The sequence below is a fragment of the Pleuronectes platessa genome, chromosome 10, assembly GCF_947347685.1.
Source record: "Pleuronectes platessa chromosome 10, fPlePla1.1, whole genome shotgun sequence".
NCBI classification, from domain to species: Eukaryota; Metazoa; Chordata; class Actinopteri; order Pleuronectiformes; family Pleuronectidae; genus Pleuronectes; species Pleuronectes platessa.
In genome coordinates, this window is record NC_070635.1 from 6,182,463 (window position 1) to 6,205,261 (window position 22,799).

The window sequence follows — 22,799 nt, forward strand, 5'->3', positions numbered from 1 at the left end:
CAAGGACTCCGGGGCTGGGTCCCAGCAGGATACCACCTGTTAGCTGCTCAGGAATGGAAGGACGCACTTGTCTACTGGTCTAGAATTTACACTCATGCTCAAAGTTAAAAGTTAGATGTGTCACCTACAAAATTAGCATTTAATTTAGCTGTATATATATCCCAGGAGACAAGAGGAACCATCACCCTGTTCCTCCCGACTTCACCCTCTTCCTCCACATCATTGCCTCAAAGTGAATCCGGTACATGTCAATTCTCTGCGGCAATTCCGCCACCGTCCCTGCTTCCCTCGAGCTCATTTGCCACCAATTCCTCTCCTATCATCCAAACTGTTTCTGGAGGATGAGATGCGTTCAGTTCCAGCTCGTACGACTTTTCATTACAGCCAAGAATTGAACACATGGTGACCTTCACTCAGCTCCGGGCTTCCATTTCAGGTCAAGGCTTCCTTCCTGAGCAGAGGCTTTTCTTTCTCACAGCCAGTGACGAGCTGTGCACAATCACTGCCCTCATAATGATATCAATCAGAGCCAATCAGCGCGCTCGCTTTTGAAGTGGCAAGCTAATTTGGGCCTTAATGAACCTCGTCTTGGTAGGATTCTCCTGCCAGTTCTGTGATTGCATTCATCAAGTTAACCTGTGTAGTAACTCAGCAGGGGAACATGTCTTGATTTGCCTGTCAGGCGTTCAGAGGCAGAAAATGTCTTTGCAGCTTCAAAGTGAGGAAGCTGGCTGGAACCAGCAAAGGCTAGCAGTCACTGGGCAGAGGGCCAGTGTAGTGGGACTGGGAAGTGCTTTATTTTTCTGCCAGACAGTATTTTGGCAACGTCGATATCCTCGCATTCTGCCTACTGAGCATGGACATGGAGTCTGGCATTTGCTAAAGGTATTGGACCGGGGGGGGGACTGTCTGTCCTGTTTCTCTTTCATATATAATACTACTGGATGTCCGTCAGCTGTGCATCAACAAAGGCATCGCAATGTTTCCCCCGGTCAAGGTCGAACTAATTTAACCAATGTTTACAAAAGGGGAGTTCAATTAAGATATTCATATCTTTTACATTACAACAAACATCCATCTGGAGCTCACTGCATCATTATTGACTCCTACATGTGTTGTTTTCCTAAATTAAAATGTCTGCTGTTGCAGAGAAACTTTTTAAGTCCATTTCCAGCACAAACTCAAACCCACGAGTTAGTGAAAGTTAATTCTTCATTTTGGGAGCTGGAGTGTGACCAGTTAATCTTATCTCAGGGCCGACTCGCCAGGTTTTTGGAGAGCTTCCAACATCATCTCCCAGTGTTCAACATTGGAGCGAGTTAGTCCCGAGTTAAGTTTGAAACTCCATCCTCATGGATGAAGACCATGAAATGCAATTTGAAAGCTCCAGTAATGTAAGGGGGCCTTCAATTAATGAATCAACTTGTTTACTCAAGTTAAGTATCTTGAAAGTTAAAATAAGGCAGATTTTAGCGCTAACATATTAATATAGTCAGATACAAGTAGCAAAAAGTCAGAAAAGTATTTCCCTGTAATACAACCAAAATACATTATTTGATGTAAATGGTAGAATAAAGTCCAAGTACCTCAAAGTTGTACTTTCACCACTGTTTGAAAAGAATGAGGGAGCAGATACATTTAGAACTGGGATAATTTATAGATCTCAGGGAATTAATAAATGCAACCTAATCAGCTCCCATGAGAAAAGAACCTTTGAATAAAGGGAACAAAAGACCATTATAACCTGCTTTTTCCAAGATGTGTGGAAAAACAGCAGTTTCTGAAAGATTCAAGTGAGAATTTAAGCCAATAAAAGGAAATCCTGAGAAGAGAAGAGGAGAAAGCACTTTCTTTATATATAATTGAGCTGTAATTGTTGAGCTGTGCACTCAGACACAGTTGCTGCCAGACAGCCAGGTCACTTTAATTGCCATCCACAGGTGAAAACAGCTTATTTTCTCTCACACACTGAATCCAAGCATCTAATGGCCTTTCCAATGTGTTTATACGCTGACGGTTTAAATTTGAGGGAGCATCAGAGACGTTTCTTAGTCTGTCTGCTAATTGGGACGTTTGAGCAGAGGGACAATTGGTGGATCATCGGTCTCGGGGCGTCACACTGAGGGAAAAGCAAAGAAAGTAAGAGAGGGGCAAGTGACAAACAGCCACAGTTAGACGGTTCTCAGCTGCCGAGCAGGGAGCTGCCCTCACAATGTGACACGTCTGCCACCTCCAACTAGGTGCACACACAAAGGAGCTGCCAGCAAACCAGCACGCCGGCTTCTTTCTGTCCCGCACACACTCTACAAAGCTTTTCTCCCATGCCACTGTTGTCTCAAAATACGCCGAAGTAGTTCCAGGTGCTGCTAAAAAGAATGAGAAGTAGAAAGAGTGAAATGTTCGGCCTTCCTTGGGGACATACTGTGGCAGGAGTGACACTGTGCCTCCTCAGGAGACATCCTGGCTCTGCTGTTGTCACCAGTGTGGACAGAGCGAGTCCCTGCAGCCGTCTGAAATAAATACAAGCTGACCAGCAGCCGGCTGGATGGAGAGGGCTCTCTTATTCAGGGTGACAGAACCTGTGACTTGTCCCAGCAAAGTCCGGGCGCCCTGAGTGTGCTCGGACGTTAACGAATGCCACTCAGCACGAGGCACTCTCTTGATTACCACTGACTTTGGCTTGGATAAGTGAAAGAACCACGACAAGGTGACTTTCTCAAAACAACAACATGTCCAGCTCAGTCACACCGTGTCCTTCCAGAGAACACAAGCAAATCTAAGCTTGACAGAATGTTTGAACTTCATTACCTTGCACTGTTTATAGCATGAATGCCTCCGAGTGCAGCTTCACCCACAAACATTCGCTCCCCTCTGTGCAGGATTTGCTCTGTTGTCACAAAATGGCAAATAATTGGTAATGTAGCTCTGTGTTAAGCTGATAGATTTCCACACATCAGTAAATAACATCCGAGTTCCGACCCGAGGCAAACCGCTGATTTGCACATCAGCCCTGGCAACTCAAATGTGACAAATCCAGTCAACACACGCTCTCACATACGAGTCTAAAGTGAGACAACTCCTGCAGCTTTGTGTTGTTCTGCTGCCTCATCGATTAAAGACCTGATGCAATCAGCAGGTGTCTCAGTGGGGTGGAGATCTGATGGCCACATGGTGCAGATCTGTGTCAGTGTTGGGTCAGTCCCAGCACACTCCCTCTTCATGGGCACAGTTCTGATTTGAGGAACAGCAATTCACAGATTGATCCGTGTGAGTTAGTGGAATTACACACTGAATAATGGATTTTTGATTGCAGTGGAAATTATTTAACACATCTGAAAAAGCAAATCACATGACCATTCACATACGCAGATTGTTGCTTAGTTCCAAAATTCTATCAGGAAGAGAAATTGTGAAAAATACGACTTTGGGTTTATTTTCTCGGGCTGCCGACGTGGATCTGTTACTGACTCAGAGTTTTCATTCACTGCATGTAGTCCAGTCGTGACTGTTGAGACCAAATAATGAAGTAAATATGGGTGTTTTTCAAACTAAAACTTGGCCAGCAGCAATTTCAAAAGTCTATTTTTTAGTGGCTTGAAAACTGTGTTAGGACAGATGCATTTTAGGATTAAACATCATTAGACCCTTTATTTGTATTTTAGTTAGCTGAAAACCACACTGACAAAGATGAGTGTAAATTTACACACTGAACATAAATGAGACAAATACAATAATGACCTGAAATGGGTTAAAATTGTAATTCCATGTAGGCTCATTACGAATCACACTGTTTTCACTCATCTGACATATTGGTTTTATAAAGCAAAATTTCAGCTTTCTTTTTTTTTTACGTAATTTATTCCACTGTCTCATCAGGAAACCATCACCACGAAAAACGTAGCTGAACAGGCCGATGAATATGTTCCATCCCGGACACTGACAGAATATTGATTTAGTGCCTCACTCTCAAACGTGGCTTTCTGAACAATCTGGCAGTCGTCCATTTGTTGTGTAGAGCCCCCGATCACTCTTCTCTGCCTGCCCCCCCTCTCCTCTCATCCATGTTGTCGGGAAAACCGCGACCAGGGCATAAAACCTTTCTATATTCCCACTGTTGCAGCCGGGGCAGATAAAATCAGTTTTAGTTTATAGAGCCAATATTAAATACAGTGTGTATACACAACAATATCAACCCTCTTTAGCCTTTAAAGCTGAGTATGCATGTAAGCTCGGAAGATTGTGTGAGATAGGCAAATCCTTTCTTCTCCTGTAGATGTGGGATTCAGCATCATCACACCCTCATTCTGGTTCTTTGTTTCACTATCATGGAAACACTTCTACTTTCTCTCTGTCTTTCTTTTGTCCATCTTCTCTGTTCTCTCCCCCTCTACCTGGCGCTTGGTGTGTCATAACTTATAATTAGCATAGAAAGACCAGGCTCCATGCAATATCTATGAGCTGTGACATTTGTGGCGAGACAGGGTTTCCTCAGATGACCCTGGGGTCCAGTGAAGGGTCCAGTTAAAATCAAGACACCATTACTCAGCCCAACATCTCCGGTTCAGACACAGAGAGATATTCCGGTTCATGTGAGAGGTCAAAACAGCAGATTCATGGTTATTTGTATTACTGGTGACGCCTGTAGCCATGTCCTAACAGCCGGTGCAGTTTAATTAGTTTTTCTGGTCAGTGGTCCTACTACAATAACACAGGCCTGCCCAACACCCTGAGGAAAATCTGCACTGAATCATATTGGCATGTTCCAGAAGGAATGGTTAAGGGCCAGTAGCCACAGTTTTACTGGTGCTAATCTCAGATGGGAAAGCTATGAACCAGTGCCTGGCTGGTTCAGCTCTGGCGTCGCCTCAGTGGCCACACAATCGCCACAGCGCCATCGTTACCAGGGCAGCCGGTGTTGCTCCTGCTACTTTCAGATAGGGTCAAACTTTAGTGGTTTTGCCAGCACATGTCCAGAATTCACATTTTTACAGGCAAGTGTTGTTGAAAAGTGGCAAATACAACAAACATATCATACTGATCTGCATTTGTTTTCTTTATTTTTGTGTAGCAGCACAACAACATCCGACTGTTGTTGAGACTATTGTTAACTTTGTGTTCCAAGGCGCTGTAATCACACATGTTTTAAATGGTAGTTAACATTTGAAAAGGTGACACTAACTGTTGTGTAGTTATCTGCTTCATACCTAGTGAACACATTGTGGGAAGTATGTGCAAATGGACACATATTGGAAATATCCTTCTGGATAAAAGGAAACTGGATGGTGAAGAGACTTGGCTCAGTAGTTAAATTATGAAATTTAATCCAGTTCAACACTTTGCTTATATCAATGACCTCCTTTCTATTTGGACTCAGACGAGCTCTACTGTATTTATTCCCCCCCCCCGCTCCCTGGGCCTGAATCCTGCACCGGGGTCTGTTGGCAGGAATCAAGCGTTTCTTCTCAGCTCTCCTAACATTATTCTGCCTGCAGACAGATGAAGCCTGGCCAATCCCAAACAACAATCCTCTTTACTGTCGAGCTGTGAGCCTGAACTCAAGCCGAGAATCTCGTTGATACGTGCCACTGAGAAGACAGAGGACTGGCGACAGGATGGATGCGACCCACCACTGAGAAAATGAGTGGAATCACAGCACATCTCCACCCAGCTGACACCCAGGACAGATGGAGCCATGGCAACAGTGTGCACGTGGCATCAGGAAGCGTGCACAGCCAATCAGAGCGGGGAAAGCATTGCCATCTAAGTAGGTCCCTGAGGTAGACTCATAGAGGATGATAGCCTAACGAGTGGAGGTTGGGACCGAAAGAATCAAGAGTATCCCTCATCGGGGTTGTGGAAGACTGAGAGGAATATAACACCATATGTTTCATATCCTGAGGGGATGATTTGATATAGGCTGCGACAACTACAATTTTAGATCACAGCCTGAATGGCTTCTCGTCAGTGATGCCTCTGTTGTGCTGTTAAACAGAAGCCTGGAGGCGAGTCTACGGTCGGTGTGTTTTGAGAGCGTTTACGTTGTGAGAGCTGCCTCTCTGGAATCCTAATTCATCCCATTTTCCCTTCTGTTATTGTATTTCTGTACTGTCGCCCACAGGGACTTTGTCACTTTGCTTTTGGAGCAGAAGATCACCTGCACAACTGATGAGAGATTCTGTGTCTCGCTCAAGGACACTTGAATACGTTTGACCCCAGACCCTCTGGCTGAATGAAAGTCCAACTTCTTCACCCTATTGACCAAGCAGCTTGCTGCAGAGAGTCGTCTTCACTTCAAGTGTTTGATTTAAATTCATGAAAACATCTTTACAGCGTCAGAGGATTGATTTACAAGATGTTCTGAATCTAGAAAAAAAATGCAGCTATTTGCAGCCGCTGTAGTCGACACAAATGTTATTTTTTACGCTGTGGTGAAAACCAAACGCTCCCATTTCATCACGCCATCTCCTTCAGATGGGAAGGCAAGAGGTGTAATGGGGGAGGCCAAGGTAAATGTCATAAAACATGTTCTCATTACACAGGTAGGAAAAAAATAAAATAGGGCTCCAATAAATTCAATAGAGGTGACATATAAACGGCTTTTTCCCCCCTTTTCCTATCAGATATGAGGTGTAAACGCCTGATAGGGAAGTTGATTGTGACTCTTACATGACCCTGGTTTTAGATTCTCAAATCACGTCTTCTGTCACATTTTATGACACCTCTGCTTCAGTCTGCAACAGGGAAGACAAACTCTCCTCTCTGTGTTTCCAGATGAGCTGCACTGTAACACGTCTGCTTCAGCTCCCACACATTTAGCCTGAGACAGACAAAACGTCAACAAAGGGACGCTGCAATTGTATATATTGCCATCTCTCAAATAGTTTTCACTGAGGTAATACTAAGGTTATGCCTCTTACCTCTTCAAGAAGATTCCACTTCAACCCTGTACTGCTAGAAGTTTCTTTCTTTTCGAATGTATGGCATCATAGCTCGTAGATGAAACGTCTGTCATAAGAGTCAATGTCTTCGCTCTCCTTTTTGAAGAACTTGTGGAACTTAGTTTCTCGAGTGTCTTACTGGTTTCAATTTTCAAGGAAAAGCTGTGAAATTGTGTGGGTCTGAAGGGGGGGGGGGGGGTTATCTCTGCGACGCAGCCGTGCTCTGCGTTAAGCTGAGTTGCCTTTAATTTCCTGACTCTATGGAGGCTTTGTGATTATGTAGGATTTTTTTTTTTTAAACGAGGATAGATTACATAAATGTTTTGTCACTCAGCTCTGCAACTTCACTCCGAGACCCTCACACTACAGAGGCACAGTGCAGTCAAATGACTGCATGGGCTGCCTGCGCTGACAGCACAAGTGCACTCTGCGTACAGCACTGTATCTCACAATTCACTGTCAGCTGCTGACAGCATGAAAGAGGAAGAATTCACACTTTAAACATTATTAGTCTCTGAAAGCCGGTCATCAGGCTCATTTCTGCTCCTCGTTAGATACGGAAACAGACGGAACCCTCTGGAGTCTCATTCATTCCGTCCGTGTATCTGTTTGTATCGCCCACTGAACCGCAGATCCACGGCAGGTCACACATAAACCAAATCTCCTCTTCCTCATCTTGCCTCGCCACTTCTCATCCCAGTCAAATATTCACACTCAAAACCTCCAACTTTCTCTCCCTCTCTCTCTCTCTCTCAGTGAGACTGTGGCTGCTTTATCATCCACAGTCTATCCTCACCTCCTCATTGTAATGTGTTCCTCTGCCATTTTTTGCACAGATTTTTGAAGCATTTGAAGAATAACAATCATGGTTTTTATTAGATTCAAGATTAGATTAGATTAAACTTTATTGTCATTGCACAGTACAAGTACTTATACAACGAAATGCAGTTTAGCATCTAACCAGAAGTGCAAAAAAAGGCAGTAAAGTGCAGAGTATTGTGCGTATTTAAAGTGGAATGTAAATAAATAGATATGTACAGTAAGAAATATATATGGAATAAGACAGTATTAACAGGTAATGTATGATATAAGAACTATTAGCAGTAAGAAATATATATGGAATAGTACAGTATTAACAGGTATTGTATGATATAAGAACTATTAGCAGTAAGAAATATATATGGAATAGTACAGTATTATAGTATTGTATGATATAAGAACTATGATATGATCCACACTATTGACCCTATTATTTTAAATCGTAGAATCCATATTTCTAAAGACATATTGATGATATAAGCAGAGTTTTTCATGATCTTTGGAGAAAGCAGTTAGCAATGACAAGATATGTCACCGAGAGCAGGGCAAGAAGTATGATAGAGTTTCATAACCCTCACGCTGTCTCTATCATTCACACAAATTCCCACTGGGTGAGTTTCCTCTCAAGTCCTGACACTGAGAGGAATGTGTGAATGAAGTTTTCTCACATCTGATCGAGGACTGTTGCGATGGTTTTCAGACTCTTAGATTCAGTCTCATGTAATTGGAAGTTTTAAGTCCCTTGGTCAGTCACTACTGTTTTCTAAAAGAGGAGGTAGAGCTGTTGGTGTTTTCCTTCACAAGGTTGCCGGCAAGAGCATTCACTGTTTGGCTCGACTACAGGAGGCATTTATATCTCTGCTTATATCCGTGCCTTGGCATGGATATATTCAGTGGATCCAAGAAGGACGAGGGTAGTCCGAACCCTTTCGTCTAGAAGCGTCAGATATTCAAGGCAAATGATAATTTTGGAATCAAATTGTTTTGGTTTCTATCTATCCTTGCTTGAGAGTTGCTGTTCTTGTAATGCGTCTGTTGAGGGAGATGTCATTGAGCAGTCGCTCTCCCTCTCTGCCGTAGTGAAGCTAGCTTTGAAAACTCACCATATTCCTTTAACCTTCAGGTGTCAGATAAAGTTCCAGGAATTGAAATGTTGTGGTTTCTTTCCTCCATTAGGGATTTCCTTGTAGAATTCCCAGACTGGTGAAGCCTTTTTTTGCTCAGTGTAGAGAAATTGTTTTGTGTCCTCTGAACTGAGGACCAAATAGTTTTTCGAATCCACTGCTGATCTTATTGAACATTACAACCTCCGGGTAAATCTATCGGAGGGCTTTAAAGTTTCATACTCTGTTGTTGAGGAGAAGTTGCTGACAGGAAACAAAAAAAAGTGGGAAACTTACATCACCCCCACAGCCGTGCAGTGTCTCAGCCATTTGCATGTAACTGACAGTCAGTCTCAGAGGATTCTTTCTCTCTTAGACCTGAACAAGAGCTCTCGTATTCCCTGCAGGTTCTTGGGGAGCTCTGTCTGCCTGTGCCCACACAGGAAGGTACCTGTTAGCTGTTCTGTCGGGCTGAGTGGGCCAGGAGGTGCACTGCTGTCCTCCTACTCGACGCCTGTGAGACTCCGCCATGCCTCTAATGAGAAGTGGACCTGACGTCTTCTCCAGCTGCTGCCTCTCTTAACGTCCCATTAGCAACCTCGTCTTCCTGTTCTTGTTCCCGCAGTCACGATGGCATAGAGGTTGAGGCAATTTCAGGTTGAATTATTGATTGGTCACTGTCTCTGTCTGATCTTCTGATGCGGGGAGCGACTGATCGGGTGTGACATCTGTCAGAGTGTCAACAGGTATAAGAGTGTTGCTCTGTGACAGGAGAGCTGTTATTTTCCTTGTGCATGGCATTGAGTGTGTGTGTGTGTGGCACAGGTCTGGCTGATGGGGTCCAATGTGCCAACATGATTATCTTTCAAGGTGTGAACACAATGCCTTACAGTGATTTTCTGTGACAGGCAGCTCACAGGTGGCTGCAGGAACATGCTTCGGCTCCATGTATTCCCCTAACAGTTGAACATTGTTGTTATTAACCCTTCTCTCTGGATTTCCTCCTCGTTCTGCACAACAATCCACTTCAGATAAAAATGGGTGCAACTGATTTCCCAAAGAACAACTGTTAGCATCTGCTGCCATTTGGTGGTTTTTATATTAAAACTGTAACATCGCATTAATGACCACTCTTGAATATGTAGTTGAGTGACTGTAAAAAGAAACCCGCAAGAATCCTTTATCCTTAATTCAACCTTAATCCTATTTCTGGTTTTGACCAGCAAACAGGGCAGATATAATGGTGTAGTTTCAGACTCACTGTAATTAGGCCCTGGAAAGCACCAGGAGCTGAGGCACAAGGCAGAGGGTATATGTGCACAATAATTGCATAATTGACTGGATCGAAATAATAGTAACTGTGAGTTCTTTATTATACAGTAGCAGCAGTCGGCAAACTGTGAAATCATTTGTATGAGCCCTGTTGAGTGGGTTAATGGGAGGGTTGGCAAATAGGGTGGGTGGCTCATGTACTTGTGAGACGAACTTTTTAACCTGATGAATATTGCTCAACAATATAGCTGTAATGGGGACTTATTTCGAGTTGCTCCTTTCCAGCAGGGGCTTTAATGAGCATCCACCAATTGTTTGTTTTCCAATTTGGACTTTGTCTGGTACTTACATTCTACCGCTGCGTTTGTTTTCTGAGAAGGCCTCATGCCTACTTTATTGGACCTGTTTAAGCATGTTCGCCTGCTTGCTCTCAGGCGATGTCGTGCTGCTTAAATAATGCAGGGTACTTTTCTTTTCTGACATCGGGCGTGAGCAGCTGATGTGGGACTGCTCAAGGCTCCTGTGCAGACAGTGTTCAAGGCCTCAGTGTCACTCAGCCAGCTCGGCTGATTGAGACTTGGAAATGTGTTGCAGGCAGAACATTAAAGTTTTGAGGAGTAAAACAGAGCAGAAAATTGCAGTTAAATCTCTGGCACGGATGCAAAACATGATAAAATATAGCTTTTTTTAAATTAGCGATCATTACACTTTCTTTGTTAATGGTTTGTAGAAGCCCTGCAAAGCAGTAGAAACCAGGCTTTCTTTAATCCTCCCCAAGTTAACCTTTAATATCTGATACGAATTTCTCTCTCTACTAATGCAGCTCAATATAGCCACCAGCTATCACTGAATAACCAAAGCAGGGATGAAGCTTGCTCGAAGGCAACAGTGTTGATTGTACCGAGGCTCCAGACTTGTTGAACCACAGTGAGGTGATGGTGCTGCGACCTGCACACGCTCCTCTGCTTCTCAGTCTTCTCACACCAGCAGCTTGTGAAATGAAGAACAAAATCAATGTGCAAGGCAAGGTCTACTCCAGTCGGTCTTGTCAGATCCGGCTGAAAGGGTAGAAATATTGATGTAGACAACTGAAGCCGAGGACTCCGATATCTGTAGAGTATGTTTATGTTTGAATATTCCTGTGTTCCCCTGCGAGGCCCAACAAGTTACAGGGAAAAGAAAAGTATTCTAATAATGATCAACACTGCTGGGAGAGAGCATGTTGATTGGTATTAGTTACAGGTCTGAACAGGGCCTATAGGTTTTAGGTTTTAGAGCTTATAGTATGTGCTGCCTTTTAGTAGAAGTTGTCCTCCAACGTTCAGGACAAAGGGAGAGAATGAATAGATGACTTGATTGTTGGTGGAAATGGTGATGGAGGGATAAGAGGTTGGGTTTAGATCCATGGTCTTAAATTGTCTTTTTTCACATCAGAGGAGTCACAATATGTCACCCACTGAGTTTTTAGATTTGGCTGTTTATGGAAAACAGAAACTTGAGGTGACTTCTAACGAACTCATCGTACAGCGGCAGGTTACATAAAAAACAGCTGTGTATCAAGGCAGCATTATGCATGCCCTCTTCACAAGCTTTAGTCTCATAATGAAGGAAACCACAAGCAGTCATCTGAAGCAGAGAAAGGAATTGCCTTCACACTGCCGTTCAGTTTTCCATGACAATGTAGCTCAGCACCCGAATTCTCCTCCTCAGCAGATCAGGTTCCCAGTCGGCTTTGTCTCCTCCATCTCTGTAATGTGAAGAAAGAGGAGGTGACGGCTCATGTAAAAGCGACGGGGCTTTGTTCTCTGATTGAAAGAGCCCACAGTTTCTCTGAGAATCACAGACACAGTCTGGGATGTGTGCTGCTGATGAAGCTCTGCTCTGGCTCCTGAAAACCCATCAGCAACCCAGTCACGTTTTATTTTCACTTTGCCCATCACCTGTCTAATCAGACCTGAGTGTCCCAAATGTGAATACGAGTCTGGGGATATTATAATGTTTGTCAACAAATCCTATGAAAACACAAAGAACTCAATATAAATAGATCCAACTGAAGAGTACTGCTTCAAGGGCCTGAAGTACTTGGACAACACATTTTTTTAGTTTTTAAGGCTCTGAGCTTCAGCACTTTTATTTTTAAATATAATAATAATATATAATAATGTATACTACATTGAAGTGCCAACCGCAGCTTCAATTTGAGTAGATGAACATTAACATAGAAGACACAGTGTAGGAGATTTAGCGTCTTAAACAGATAGTGCCAGCATTTTATGGATTTTAAAACTAATTGCACACTTGGCTCTTAAATATTTCTTGGGCAGCTCTGTGTCGTTTAAATGTTAGTTCAGACCATTGACTGTATAAAGATGGACGATGTGTCTTTACCTTCTCTCACTATCCAGAAATGCAGCCAAATTACCACAGATATGAGCGCGGCCATCTTTCCATGAAGACGTAATTTGCCGCTTTAGAGTCTTCACAGTAGCGATCTGGAGATGGAGTCACCGTAGAAAGGTCAAACAGACATTTGTCATATGCTTTTAGTTTTTAGTTCTGTCCATGTCTCATCCACTAACATGGAGGAGACAGGATTCATGACTGATACTTCAACGAGCCACCAGGGGGCAAACAAGTCAAGTACAATCACAGTTCACTCGTGGTTCAGAGTTGACTGAAAGTTTCCTGTCAAAATGTAGGTGGCCATACAAGGGAAAAGGATGAAGTTCAATCTTTTTTTATCAGAGTGATTTGGGGGTTTGGCGGCTGGGTTCATTTTATTAAAGCAGGTGTGTGTAGGAAAGAGCTGTGGTGAAGCTCTGGCAGAACTTCAGGAGCACAGACATAAAGGTTCTACTGGTAAACAGAAGTGTCAGGTCAAGAAAACCTTTCTCAAAGCGTCTCTTTGCTCGGCTCTGATGTTGTTTACTATGGGAGAGAGGACTACACGCCTGATTCACGTCTTCAGCAGTTAAGATCTGACAGAAAAGCCATTTGTGTCCTTCTGTCCACGATCCGACCGGGAATTCAAACTGAAATGGAAGAAAGCGACACGTCGGCTGTCACCTCCGATCAATGTGGCTCTCTGCTGGGTTGCACCATGCTGCAGTTCTTATCAGACAGGTAGAGAAAGTCAGAAAAATACTATAAATCCTCATCATAAGCGATCTGTACGTTACCGATAGCTATGGATGGATGAGGAGGAGGGTGCAAACACACAAAGTTTAATTACTGTAGCACTTCAGTAATGAAGTTCCTCTGCCGGAGGGGGCTCTCAGTGTGGCACCGGAGACCAGCAGCATGACAGCCAAGACAGATTTATGAACACTGCCCTTAATTTAGCTTGTGTGCCTCCTACAGTAAGTCACAGAGCAGATGTCAGCCAAAGGGTTTTTTACTATAATTAATCAAGTAATTTATTAACAAGTAAACAAGAATACAGGAGCGAAATATAATCTGCTGCCATATTGGATGTTAGTGTGGGAGAGTGTTTTTGGCTGTTGTCTGATGAGCGTTGGTTTCATTTCAATGTGCATCTTCACATTACACACACTGAAGAAAATTCATAATGATGCAAACACAGCACACAAAGAAGAGCAAGCTTGTGTGTGTGTGTGTGTGTGTGTGTGTGTGTGCGTGTGCGTGTGTGTGTGCGTGTGTGTGTGTGGGGGTTTCTGGTTTATTGGAGAAGCAGTGGTGGTAGAAAAGACCGATGAGGAGACATGAGACCGGGTTCATTAGTGTTAGCTTTGATGGAATAGAGGGGACTCAGGAGGGAATGTACCACACGCACACACACACACCCCCACTCAGAGAATTAATAAGTGACAGTGTAATGGCACCCTGGTTGCAGCCCACTACTCTGTGTGTGTGTGTGTGTAGCCAGAGAACTGGGAGCAGCTGATAGACTCACACAAAGCATCACATCATTTCCCCTCCAATGTCTGAAACAAACACAAAAGCAGAAATGTGAAATTGATAAATTAAGTAGAAGAAGTGGATGATGAGTTGAATACAGATTTTCTAAAAAACAGATGAACTTTACTACTTTTTATAGTTTAGCTCTATTATCAACACAACCAACAGCTCCAGCAAACTTCCACACATCGTGATACATGTCTTACAACTGCAGACCTTTCCTCCAGAATCATCACGTCCTAAGATTTCCTCCAGAATCAAAGTAAACCGATGACAGGTGTCTGCACATTGCAAGCAGGATGAGCTAATAGGCAATTCAGTATGATTTTAATGGTGCAAATTTAACAACAGCCATCAAGTTGAAGCACACAGAATAACTTTCTCAGGAATATCATTCTTGACATGATCCATTGAAACCACTTTCAAAACAAGAATAATTATCTTCCCAGTGTCAAACCTTAAAGTCCCGATTATGTATTTTAAGAGCAACGCTTCCCTTTCTTTTAAAAATAGGAAAAGAAAATGGTTTCCTCAGAGATCAGGACAGCGGTTTCCCCCAAACCATCGCAATTTTTCTCTTATTCTTCTCCTGTCATCTGCTGATTCCCTGCAGCCCAACTCACAAACTCCCTTTTCCTGATCTGTCTTGTGTCCGGACGGTTTTCCCTCCGTACGCCACGTCTGTCTCTTCTCCGTCACTTTCTCTTCTACCATCTTGTCTCCAAGGATTTCTGCCTCTTTTCCTCTCGCCTCTGCTCTGCTACCTTCATCCTCTTTGTCTCCTCAGACGTCGCCTTTCATTTTCAGGATTTCAATGTCTTACTTCACCAGCCAATCTTTTGTCCCCAAGCATTGTTCCCTCTGCCAAAAGCTGGGGTGACTGATAATCCAGCTCATAAAATGATATGTTAACTTTGCCTCGGCCTCTGGACGGTGGGCGTGGGGATGGAAGTGAGGTTTTTAAACGGACTGTAGATTACATCGATGAGATTGCTTTTAATCCTGCTGGAGTTCTGGTGTAGCAAGTCGCACATTATTAGCTTTAGAGGGGAAACGTGTGCAGGGCTTTGGAATCTCAGAGCGTCTCTGTGATTTAAACTTTAGGTGAAATGACAGTTTTTTTTCTGTGTACGGATTAAAACATTATCTAATTTGTTTTAAAGTGTGGTAATATCTTTTAGATTGTCTATCCGATAGTATCCCTTTGAGCTCAGAGGGGTCACTTAGTGCCGGCTCGCTGAACGTGTCGCACTCAAACTGCAAGAAATAGGGTGAAGCAGCTTTTTGTCATTATGCAGAATAATTTGGGACCAATTCCAAATTAGAAATGCATTCTCTGCTGACAGGTTGAAAAGCTGCTCAAGGCAGATTTGTATGACCTTGCTGTCTTTCCTTTTATTGTATTGTTAACCTCGCCTTAGCTAAGTTTTTTTCATACTTTTTATTGTTTTGTCATCTTTTATTGTCTTGAATAAAGTTTACATTTCATAGTCTTTGGATGAGATTTCACAGTTTCCCTTCTTCTGTATTTTGCAGCTGTACAGGAGTAAAGCAATGGAGCTGGGGGAGAAGCTGCTGCCGGCCTTCAACACGCCGACAGGAATCCCCAGAGGAGTCATCAACCTGGGGAGGTGAGTCTCAGCACCGGCCCTCACCTCCTAATGGCCACCTCTGATAAAAGATGGTCCGGCCGGGGGGGCTTTTAGAAGGACACACAACTTATTTTTTGCTCAGCAACTACACAGCGGGGTGGATAGAGCCAAGTTTAATGGACGAGTTGTCTTCAAGGACGAACATTTTTCAGTTAGGTCTGTTCCTCACAGCTCTGTATATAAAAATAAACGTGTTTTATAGAAGCCTAAAGAAGATACTAGATAAAAAGTGTTTGTAATTTCCAAACAAAATCTCAGCTCCAGATAAATTTGCCGAAATGACAGCAGCAAATAAAGAGAATTAAAAAACTATTCAAACAGGCCCTGATCTGTGTATTTATAGCGGAGCATCTGCAGGCCAAGCTTTATAATGACGATGACATTTGGATTAGAATTAATCTGCTCACAAACACTTTGGAGGATCATATCAATAATGTATGCATGTTTTAAATGAGTTGTGTTCATTTTTTAATCCGTTCCAAACCATTTAATTTTTAATCGAAAAATCCATATTGACAAAATCTTGTTAATGCCACAGTCATGCCACGCAACTGCGAGCGGTTTTTAATTTTCACAGCAATTTGCCGGTGAATTTCAAGTTCTTTATTTAGATTTGGCTTTAACCCTCATTAAGGCTGAGCGTGGATAACAAACGCGCTTCTTGTTTTTTGATTCAACAGTTTTAAAGAGATCCTGATATCAGAGTTGAAAAAGATTACAGGAGAAATATCTGACGAATGGTGATTACATCTGCGTCAGTGACTGTGACACACAAATTATTATCGCTAGCCTGCGTTCACATAAACTGACGTAATGTCTGTTTTGGCTTCAACGATACACAGCAGGATGCATGAAGCTGTGACGGAGGAAGTACTCAAACATTTGACTCCAGTAAAAGTTCAAATTATTACATAAAAAACCAAAGCATCACATTTTCTACTTCACTTCAAGAAGTTTGGTAATTTTTTTTTAATTAACTGAAACTATTAACATTTAAAGACGTGCTCTTCTGTTGTTGAAAGAGGAGGGGCTCATGTTACCTGCCTGCTAATTATTGAGTATTTTGTAACAGAATACACTTTACTAATTTTATTGACAAGAAAGTACAGGTATTTGCTGAGGTCAAGTACAGTTACATGAAAAATGTACTTCAGTTATTTAATGTAATGTAAATGCACTTTCTTAAATTCCACCACAGGTATGAATAAAAGAAAGAGTAAAAAGTTTGATAAAGTATCTCGTGAGACAAAGACAAACTCATGCACCCGTGTTTGATTGTTGGACTTTATTTACTTTCTTCAAGTAAATCACTCAGGAAACCTGCATCTTCCTCTCACTCCCTAATCTTATAAGCTACTTCCTGGCACCACTGTCGTCCACCTGCTACCAATTAACCCACCCGGAAAAGTGGACAGCTGCCGGCAGATTTAATTACCTTATTCTACAGTTAATTCCTGCTACAGCACCAACATGGGTCTGTGGTACAGATGGGCAGGAGGAACCATGCTGCCCCACAGTGGGGTCACGTGGAGTGTGTGGAGTGACACAAACAAGCCTCATCTGCTCTACACAGACACACACACACACACACACACACACACACACACGTCACTTTAGAGAAGATCGTAATTATGCCACGGGAGCAAAACACAAGCAGTTGGTGAACACTGAGCACACAGGGGAGAAGAGTTCTGCTGCACAGCCCGTGGCTCTGACAAAGTATTTTCTCACAAGGCAAAAGTGATGAACGGTTGTTACGAGTATTTTCCTGTGTGCCATTTGTTATTGTGTGCAGGTTTTACTCGCGACAACCTGCCATAGGTCGACAGATTTATTTTAACTGCCTGGTTCTGGTTGCACGATGCATCAGAAGATGACGTTCAGGTGAAAGGTCAGATGTTACTGCACCGGGGGCCATGTTCATCAAGCCTCGTGCAACAAGGAGCTGCTCCCAGGGACCAAACTACAAGAAAAATCATTAGATTCATGACGTTGTGTTACGTTGAGATGGAAGTTTATCACAAAGCATCTCAGCCGTTCACAGAGCTTCTGAGGAGAAAGCCTTTCTGAGGAGGATTTTTAAGATGCTTAAGAGTTTGTTAAGAAGAGGAGAAAATGGAACATCACGTTATTTAAAAAATAAACGTTTCCAGTGGTTTTAAGTAAGTGATGCAACAAGAATACTTGCATGCCAACCCACCCTTATAAACTGCCAAGCAATCACACAAATATAAGATAGTTAAGCCATTTTCCTTCCTTAATATCAAATACATTAAAAACTAAAATTACCAACATGTTAAATGAATTAAATTCCATATTAAATCTATTATAAATAAAGTACATATTAGTCTAAAGAATTATTGGTGGAAGTTTTCAGCATTTTCAATAGAATGAGTTTATTAACTCATAATGAAAAATTATCATTAGTTGCAGCCCCACTAGAACACATCTTTTTCACAGTAGGTTTCCCTACAGCTGATCATTGCTCATAGAAGTAATACGGTATTTAATAACATTTGTTGAGAGATGAAATGTGTGTCATCCAATAGTCAACATCACAGATCATCAAATCCTTTAGCTCCTCTATTAAAATGCGCAAACACCAATTCCCCTCAACACATTAAGAGCGACGTGGGATATTGATTTTAGTTCATATTCATTTTCTGCACGTGATACTATTTCTGATGACTGTGGATGAGCATGAGAGTGTGTTTGTTAAATGGGCTGAAATGATTACTGAGCGAGCGCCAGTGTTGTTGCTTCACCGGCTGCAGTGATGTGGATACTCCCCCCTGTGGACCCCCCCCCGCCCCCCCACCCCGCCACGCACCTTCACTGTGATTTTCTGATAGATTTTTCTTGAAGGAGCAATCAGATGTGACTGCAGCCAGAGCTGCTAATGATGTAGCCCCCCCCAAAAAACTTTTAATGGATGCCTTCACTGTGCTAAACTCTCCGATTCCCCTCCGCCTGCACAAACCCCAGCTCACCTCATCCTCTCGCTCCTCTAACAAATTTACTTCAATTCATTATTGGATGTCTGATCTTCTCCCAGCATCTATTAGAGTATATATGTGAAGTCACCGTAGTATTTTCTGCCTCAACTAATCATGGCCGAGGATGAGTGCACCACACATTTCCTGAGAAATAGATTTTTGTCAGAGTGATATCAACCATACTGACCTGAGGAAATCAACCTGGAGGGTGCACTTGATGTTTGTAGTTTCCAGGTAACGTTCTGAAACGTTGATATAACACGATTCACAGAACTTGGCTGCACTGGTGTCAAGTTTCGAGCTAAGGTTAAAGAAATTCAAAACATAGACATCAATCATTGCAGGCGGCAGTGAACTCATTAGGTGGGAGAGGGACTCCAAGGTCATTTCAGAAAATGATGAGTTTAATTTTAACAGACACATTTGAACTAATCGGATCAAAACATCTACACACACAACTTCATTACAAGTGTCCAATTTAGCTTTAATCCAATTAAAAATTAAAAGTACAAACACTTGCTTCGCGGGTGAGGTTTTGTTTTGCATATTATCTCTGTTTGTGGAAGACGAATTTAACTACTGTGGATAAAACTGATCTATAATTAAATAATGAAAACCTTAAAAACACAATGTCTCTGTACTTTGTTTTTCTTATTATAACAACCTTGGCTCTCCATCAGTATTTGAGCGGCTGTTGAGTGAACTTCTTTTCAACCTCATTCGACTCTTGCAGCGTTTGATAGTGCGGCAACTTATTTTTCATTATGATTTAATCTGCCAATTATTTTCTTAATTAATTGTTTGAACTATAACAGTGTTTTTTCTTTTTAAGTAGGACACAGCTCACCCTAAACCGAGACAACTGATAACCTCAATATTTTGATATGATGCTGTGGGGACAGACAGACGATGTTATGCTGTGGGCAAAGAAACTCTGCTCTGTTTTTGACATTTTAGCAATTTAGCACCATAAAGAATATCCTTGATTATGTGTTAGCAGTTCCTACCAGTAGCAGAAAGTTGTGATTTCTTAGCACATTTTTTGGATGTGACATTATGTTTTCATGAGATCTGACGGAAAGGAAAGAAATGCCATCTTTCTGGAAACCTTTTGTAAAAGATATTTGATTTTAAATCACCTTTTACAGAGAAAAGAAAGAAATCTTGATGTATAGACGCTGGTGTTTCTTTTTAGGTCCAGTTCTTAATGAGATTCATCTGCACGGACACATTAAATATATATAAATAATGTTGACTGAAATAAAAAATGAAAATAGCTCAGTGTTTAAATCCATCCATATCTTTTGTATGCTCAATGTATTGTAGAGACCACTGGAGACAAAACAGGAGACGGTTATTGATTTCCATCAAAAAATGAGATAAAAAGTAAACCCAAGTGTGTCTGGTATGATGCATTAAGCAGAATTTGAGTTCAGAAGTTCATCAGGCCCTGAGTCGGTTACTTTCTCTAACTTTCTGGAGCTGCAGTATCTTCTGAATGTGGATCAACTGAGGGAGAATAACTTAGAACACAGACAGTGGAAGAATTGAAAGAAGTATTGCTCTATTGTCTGGAGGGTACAGGAAATGCTGCTGCCGATAGAACGGGATCATGTGAAGCCGGCGTTGGCTGTAAAACTTTAAACTCACGAGAACATCACGTCAAAACAGGATGAAAATCTGAGAACTCAGCTGCACTCAGACAAACACTTTAAATCCATTGACGGTATTATTCACTGCTGCTTTCATTGACAGTCTGGATGTCCCACAATGCAATAACCTTGCCTGAATCATGGGGAGATAAAGGCTCTGCAGAGCTCGCAAAGGAAAATGTAAACATATTGGTCACAGTCTTCTGGCGTCTCAATAAACGTTTCCTTTAATAACTCATGAAAAGCATCAACTCAAATATTTTTATCACAAGCTGCATTTGAGAATAATCCAAGCCGAGCCCAAAACAGTGGGTCTAACTGCCAAACTCTTTTGGTTACCTGTGTTATGCTTCTACATGTGACACCTGTGGTACTTAGTCTACCTGTGGATGTTGTCTCTGCTGTAGTGGAACCAGTTGGAGTTGGGGCTGGGCCTCAGCCGGGAGCAGCATCCTGGCTGAGTTCGGGACCCTTCACCTGGAATTCGTGCATCTGTCCGAGGTCTCCAACAATCCCATCTACACAGAGAAGGTTTGCATTCCCAGCTTTTCCTCCTCTTTCACTCGTCTTGATTATGTTGGCAATCTGTTTTAACTTGAAACCCGCTAGACACGTTTTCAGCCTTGTTGCATTGATATTCATTTGTACTGTGATGTCTCTGCAGGTGATGAACATCAGGAAACTTCTGAACAAGATTGAAAAACCTCACGGCCTGTATCCCAACTTCCTCAGTCCAGTCAGCGGCAACTGGGTCCAACGTAAGTGTTGGAATTACTGAACATTTGTACTGGTTTAACATATGTGAAATTATATCAAGGTGCATCTGTGTTAAAGAGACCGTCTGTAATGAAGGATGAGGTCAGGGGCTCACATTATTTAAATAAATCATACATTGTACATGTGACTCTAATGACACTCTGAGGTCATTCTTGTTACATAAAGGTAAAACAGTAATTGTTTTTCTCCCCTGGGGTCAATTGTACCAAAGCTTGATTTCACTTAGTGTCACTTCACATTTATACCTTCTCCTCGGCTTCTACACAACCGACATACCTTAATTCACCTCATGTACCAAAGCTCTTCTCAATGAGCATCTGTGTCAACCATCCATTGCCTTTCATTTTTAATATCAGGCTCATAGAATAGCCTATATGACTCCCTTTTCTCTGGGTTATTAAAATGATAATGAATTCAATTACCTCAGGAAATTGGATCTTTCAGATTTACCTGAAAGGAGGCAACAGAAAAAAAACTTGTGGGGAAAACACAACGCTTGTTCTGAAAAGGGTTTGTAATCTGGATGGTTGCAGAGATACTTGTTTGTGAGTGAACTTGTAGAGAAGAGAAATTATATAAATTTATTTGCACAAAGAGAAAAATAATCTTTGGCCGCAGAGCTCTCCCTCATCTGTCTGTGTCAAGGACAAACACAGAAGCTCTGCACAGAATAACCTTACAGGGGAGTCAACAGAGCAAAGGTATGCGTGAGCGGGAGTGGATGGATGAACACTCATGAACGCCTCCAGTGCAATATCTTATTCATATTTATGAATTTGCATGTGTGCTTACCAGAGGACAAGAGGAAAAACAACAGCCACTCATTTCAGTTTCCACTCACACGATCAAAGTGTGTTACATAAGTTAAGTTTTAATGAGTGGTGACAACATCTAGACAATAAGCATGAAGCTGCAGGTTTTTAATGTTTTATTCAGTTTTTACTACTGATGATTTTATACTTATTATCATATTATTATATATTTTTTTGATATCGTGATGTTTTACATGTTTATATCTATAAAGGGCCCTTGAGTGGTCTTGAAAGCCGCCCATAAAATTCCAAATTTCCCCATTGTGGGATTAATAAATAAAATGTGTTATTGTTATTATTATTATCTTATACCCTCAGTTAGGACTTTTGTGTAACCCGGCTGCCTTTTCTCCTTTTCCCTTCATAGATCATGTTTCCATCGGTGGCCTCGGGGACAGTTTCTACGAGTACCTGATCAAATCCTATCTGATGTCAGATAAGACCGATGATGGGGCAAAGACGATGTACTATGGAGCACTGGAGGTATGGACATTATAATCTTACGTTGAAGGCGACTCTACAGAACCCGGTCAGATAAAAGAAATGTAATCATAGTGCATGTGCATGAGCTTTTGATGAATAAGTATCCAAAGGGCTTTTATACACAATCACAAGAGGACATTTTAGTTGACAAAATAGTGGAAGGCTGATGAAAGGACACAACATCTGAAGCTCTTTTCAGACATCATATATGTAACATTACCTGTTTGTTCCTCGTGGTGTTACACAGACATGATAGTACCTCGGTGAAAAGAGCCTCAATGCACGAGCAGTATTTTGTGCAAAAGAGGGAGAACCGAGTTAAAAAGTAAAAAAGGTTTTGTGTGTCCTCACAATGCAAACGGCTGCATCATAGATGA

The 22,799-nt window shown here is 42.0% G+C and overlaps 1 protein-coding gene across 5 annotated transcripts in view; it reads left to right on the forward strand.

The window, feature by feature from the left end:
* LOC128450137 (mannosyl-oligosaccharide 1,2-alpha-mannosidase IC) overlaps nt 1–22,799 on the forward strand; it is a 167,239-nt gene that overhangs the window by 135,835 nt on the left and 8,605 nt on the right. For 4 of the 5 annotated variants that reach the window (XM_053433626.1, XM_053433630.1, XM_053433629.1 and 1 more), the window contains exons 5-8: nt 15,587–15,680; nt 20,754–20,881; nt 21,015–21,108; nt 22,307–22,422. In XM_053433626.1, coding sequence (XP_053289601.1) covers nt 15,587–15,680; nt 20,754–20,881; nt 21,015–21,108; nt 22,307–22,422 — 432 coding nt within the window. Of the gene's footprint in view, nt 1–15,586; nt 15,682–20,753; nt 20,882–21,014; nt 21,109–22,306; nt 22,423–22,799 lie in introns of all 5 variants that reach the window. The other variant, XM_053433627.1, reaches the window with a different exon arrangement.